Here is a 4,272-nt window from a genome sequence, read left to right on the forward strand (position 1 = left end):
CACCAGACTTTGCAATATGCTGCATTTACTAATCTGATCATCAAACTGTCTACTGTGAAAAAGTAGCCCTTTCCTGCAGTCGAATGACCAAAGCGCCCTCTAGTGGCCTCATAGGTGGAACATATTCTTCATAATTTTATCATTAATAAACAAAACAAAAGTTTTTGTTATATTTCAGTATTCTGTAATGTATATAAAGTGTAATATTGGGATGCAAACTCAACATTGAATACATTTAAACATGGTACAGGTGTCTTATTTTGGTTAAGTCCATAACATACCTGTGTGTGAGGTGTATACAAAGTAGATTTGTTTATGACTACCAAGAAACACTCTGTGTGACCCTGATTTAGCCCACTGCAGTGAAAGGTGAAGAAAATATATTTTTTAATTGTGACTTCCTTTGCAATTTATAGGAATGCATACACACTCACGCTCAGTGCTTGAAGCGTGAAGAAAAAGGTGTTCCCAAGCACACTGATTTACCCCATATATATACTCTGAATCCCAAAATCAAGTCAGCTAAAATAGTTTTATTTACTTTTCTTAAAACAAAGCTGTTGAACTTGTAGAATTCACATAACATACAGTAACATAATTCTAACGATTTACAACATCCTATGTTTGATGTGGACTAATCCACACAGTATGTTGAAATAATAGGTAGATTGACATAATGTATGAAGTCTCAGTGGTCCATCAGTTGTCCCCTGTCTCGTTGGATGACGTCACACCCTCATCTGGTTCCCTTCAGGATAAGAGTAAAAGTCAATATATCAATCAAAAACAACAACACACTATTACTGCACTTAGCCAGCACATGGTCTAAGTGAGAAGCCAGCACATGGTCTGGGTGAGAAGCCAGCACATGGCCTGGGTGAGAAGCCAGCATCTCTTACCTTAGTTGAGCATGCTTCTTTTCTAATGAAAAGATCAAAAGAGAAGAAAAAAAAAATCTTGAATTTCTTGAAATGTTGTCCCTTGACTTTGGCACCATGTAAAAACAGTTAAAAAAATAAAATACTCTTACCCTTTTTCTACCCAATTTCATGATATCCAATTGTTAATTACAGTCTTGTCCCATCGCTGCAACTCCCCTACGAACTCGGGAGAGGCAAAGGTCAGGGGCCACGCCTCCTCCGAAACACAACCCAACCGCACTGCTTCTTGACACACTGCTCACTTAACCCAGAATCCAGCTACACCAGTGTGTTGGAGGAAACACAGTCCAGCTGGCGGCCGAAGTCACCTTGCAGGCGCCCGGCCCACCACAAGGAGTTGCTACAGTGCGATGAGACAACGAACAACCTGTTCTGGGGTTTAGATCTATATGTCTATCTAATATATTTCATAGATCAATAAAAACAAAAAAAGGCCATTTAAATATGATATATTTTTAAAACTATTATAATGTGTTCCTCTGTTTTGTGTCACTGGTGTTTCCACCTTGAACAATCACTGATTTACAAAGATATACAAGGACACTGAGCTTTCTCTCCCGTGGCAAACTGTTATCAGAGGGAGGGGAGTCTATATTAAGCATCATTATTAGCTAGTCACACCCTCTTAAGTATGTCATCAATTTGAAAGTTCCATTGATTCTGTGTGACACAGTCAGTAGAGTATGGTGCTTACAACACCAGGGTTGTTGGTTTGATTCCCAAGAGGGACCTGTATGAAAATTTATATTTTTTATTCCTTTATTTAACCAGGCAAATCAGTTAAGAACAAATTCTTTTTTTCAATGCCTGGGAATAGTGGGTTAACTGCCTGTTCAGGGGCAGAACAACAGATTTGTTCCTTGTCAGCTCGGGGGTTTGAAATCACAACCTTGCGATTACTAGTCCAACACTCTAACCACCAGGCTACCCTGCATTGCACTACTGTGAGTGTCTGTTAAATGACAAACGAAATGTAATGGGACAATTAGGTGTGTCTTAATCAAAGGTGTTAGTCAATTTAGATTAGGGAAATAACATTGTGAGCAAAGTGATTAATGATATCACTTTAGTAAAGAATTGATGGCCATCTCAGAAAATCCTCATTTATCTAAAAATGTCTCATTGGTGTTACTACTCCTAAATACATATAGTCATTAAGTCCGGAATAGGGAGGGTTTGGCCTGTAGGGATATCCTTGTCTCCTTGTGCACTAGCAACCCCTGTGGCGTTGCGTTGCAGTGCATGCTGACCAGGTCGCTAGGTGCACGGTGTTTCCTCTGACACATTGGTGTGGCTGGCTTCTGGGTGGTATGCACGCTGTGTTAAGAAGCAGAGCTTGGGTTGGGTTGTGTTTTGGAGGACGCATGGCCTATGACCTTTGTCTCTCCCGAGCCCGTTGTAGCGAGTTGTAGCGATGAGACAAGACTAACAATTGGTTATCTTTTAAAAAACTTTTTTTTTATAAACAACTGGAACTTACTTTTTCTGTGATTGAAACAACAGCAGATGCAGCAGGACATTGAGAGCATCCAACCAGCAGCTACAGCCATTAGGACATGCTGATAACCTGAGGAAACACACAGTCAACCAGCAGCTACAGTCCAACATGGAAATGACCCAGACACAAACCCTCTAAAAACCCGAGTCAGTCTCCAGTCTCCCACCCGACAGGAACAGGCGTCTGTGCTGACAGCATGGAGCGTACCATTGTGTTGCAGTGTTGATAGATGCCTCCCCCCCCTCCCACCTTTTGCTACAGTATATATGCAGTATATACAGTAATATCAAACTTCAAACAGCCTGCCTTGACTTGTATTATTGAGTTACTTTATTTGGACAGGGTCCAATGTACAGCAAAAAAATGTCTCAGTATTCTGAGAAGTGATGAGTTGCACAAGATTTAGCTCATTTCCATCAGCAGCCTCACTTCCTCTGAGACACCAGGGGTGTATCTAGCTAGCCTAGCCTAGCCTAGCACCATAACGTTGTTCTGTAACCCGTAGTACATGATGAGAGATGGTATCAGGGGATTTAATTACTTGCACAAACTGGCCTTTGTCCGCTCCAGACCCAGATCCTGCTCCAGATGTCATCGCCCCAGACTGCAGTCCAGACCCTGTCCGTGCCACAGCTGACTTCTGGGGAACCCAGCAGTAGGTTCCCTTTCTCACAGCTCAACCGGCATGTAGAGTTGACAGTCAGGTTGACAGCAGAGCAGTTCACAAACCCATCAGGTAGACATAAGGGGTCACATCCCTTAGCTTTAGGGGCAAAGAAAGGTTTCAGCACACCAGTGGGGTACAGTAGGGACCTGTCATAATGCCTGATGTGTAAATGATGTACCACTCAGGAAATTGAGGAAGCAGATGTTGTAGCCATAGCGACCCTCATTAGAAAAGGTCATAGGTTAAAGGAGAGGTGTGACACGGTGGGAACAGCAGCTTCCAGATTCCCCTCACCTGTTTGGCAAACGTGTCCCTCAAACCCACTTTCACACACACAGGTAAAATTGTTGATGGTCTCCAAGCATCTCCCTTGTCCCATGCATGATGTTTGGTTGCATTGGTCTGTGATATAAATATACATCATGTAATATATGTCACAATCTCAACACAGCTTTCATCAAATGATTTACTGGTGGCCTTTAAAAAACAAACCCAACTAAAACATTGGTTGAGTCCCTCACCTCTGTAGCATAGCGAGTATTTGGGATTTGAGCACATATCATCGTTCCACTTCCCATTATTCTCGCTGTTCCCTTTGTTGACATACATCTCAACACACTCCTCACCCAGTTTGTTATTGGGTTCGTTGGGTGCCCAGGAAGAATTCCCAACCCACGTTCCGTTGGTTCCGACCCATGTCCAGTTTCCATTGATCTTCTTGATTCCGATCCAGTAATACGGAGACCCGGTTCTATCAGGCAAGATGTTGAGGAGGTAATTATTCTCTTCCTGGTTTTGGATGACTACCATGTCTGTGTGGTTGTTATTCCAACACCACTCTCTTGCCATGGTCCAGTTCATGGTATTTGTGGAGGCATGATATGTCCAGCCCGTGGCACGTCCTCCACACATACCTAGGACTATGATAAGCATCCACATCATTGTTACTACCTGTGGCTGTCTGAAGAAGGGTCCATGGACTGCCTGTGTTTGTCCATAAACAGTAAAAATCACACACTGTGGTTATCTAGACATAATTCTATCTACAATACAACAGTGAATGGTAAGGACGGACAATTATAAGAGAGACCAAAGGAGAGCTCCCATCTCATACTTACCATGTGTCGGTCTCCTTCTCTGGCACTCAGACTGTGGCGTTGGGCTAA

The 4,272-nt window shown here is 42.6% G+C and overlaps 1 protein-coding gene across 1 annotated transcript; it reads right to left on the minus strand.

Annotated features, from left to right (window-relative positions):
• Positions 1–258: 258 nt before the first annotated feature.
• On the minus strand, positions 259–4,272 carry LOC135511515 (L-selectin-like). Its single transcript, XM_064933005.1, has 7 exons — positions 4,225–4,272; positions 3,628–4,090; positions 3,401–3,508; positions 2,981–3,202; positions 2,422–2,508; positions 900–921; positions 259–748 (listed from the first exon to the last, which is right to left on the minus strand). Exons 1-7 carry the CDS (start codon positions 4,225–4,227, stop codon positions 700–702), a joined length of 954 nt encoding a protein of 317 aa, XP_064789077.1. The 5' UTR covers positions 4,228–4,272; the 3' UTR covers positions 259–699.

Source organism: Oncorhynchus masou, chromosome 24, assembly GCF_036934945.1.
Source record: "Oncorhynchus masou masou isolate Uvic2021 chromosome 24, UVic_Omas_1.1, whole genome shotgun sequence".
NCBI classification, from domain to species: domain Eukaryota; kingdom Metazoa; phylum Chordata; class Actinopteri; order Salmoniformes; family Salmonidae; genus Oncorhynchus; species Oncorhynchus masou.

Bases quoted from the DNA above. Each gene is read 5' to 3' on its own strand.
- LOC135511515 (XM_064933005.1), bottom strand. The intron at 2,509-2,980 runs GTAATTAAATCC...GTGTTTCCTCAG, and splicing joins ACAAAGGCCAGTTTGTGCAA to GTTATCAGCATGTCCTAATG. The intron at 922-2,421 runs GTAAGTTCCAGT...TCTTTTCATTAG, and splicing joins TTGTTTCAATCACAGAAAAA to AAAAGAAGCATGCTCAACTA.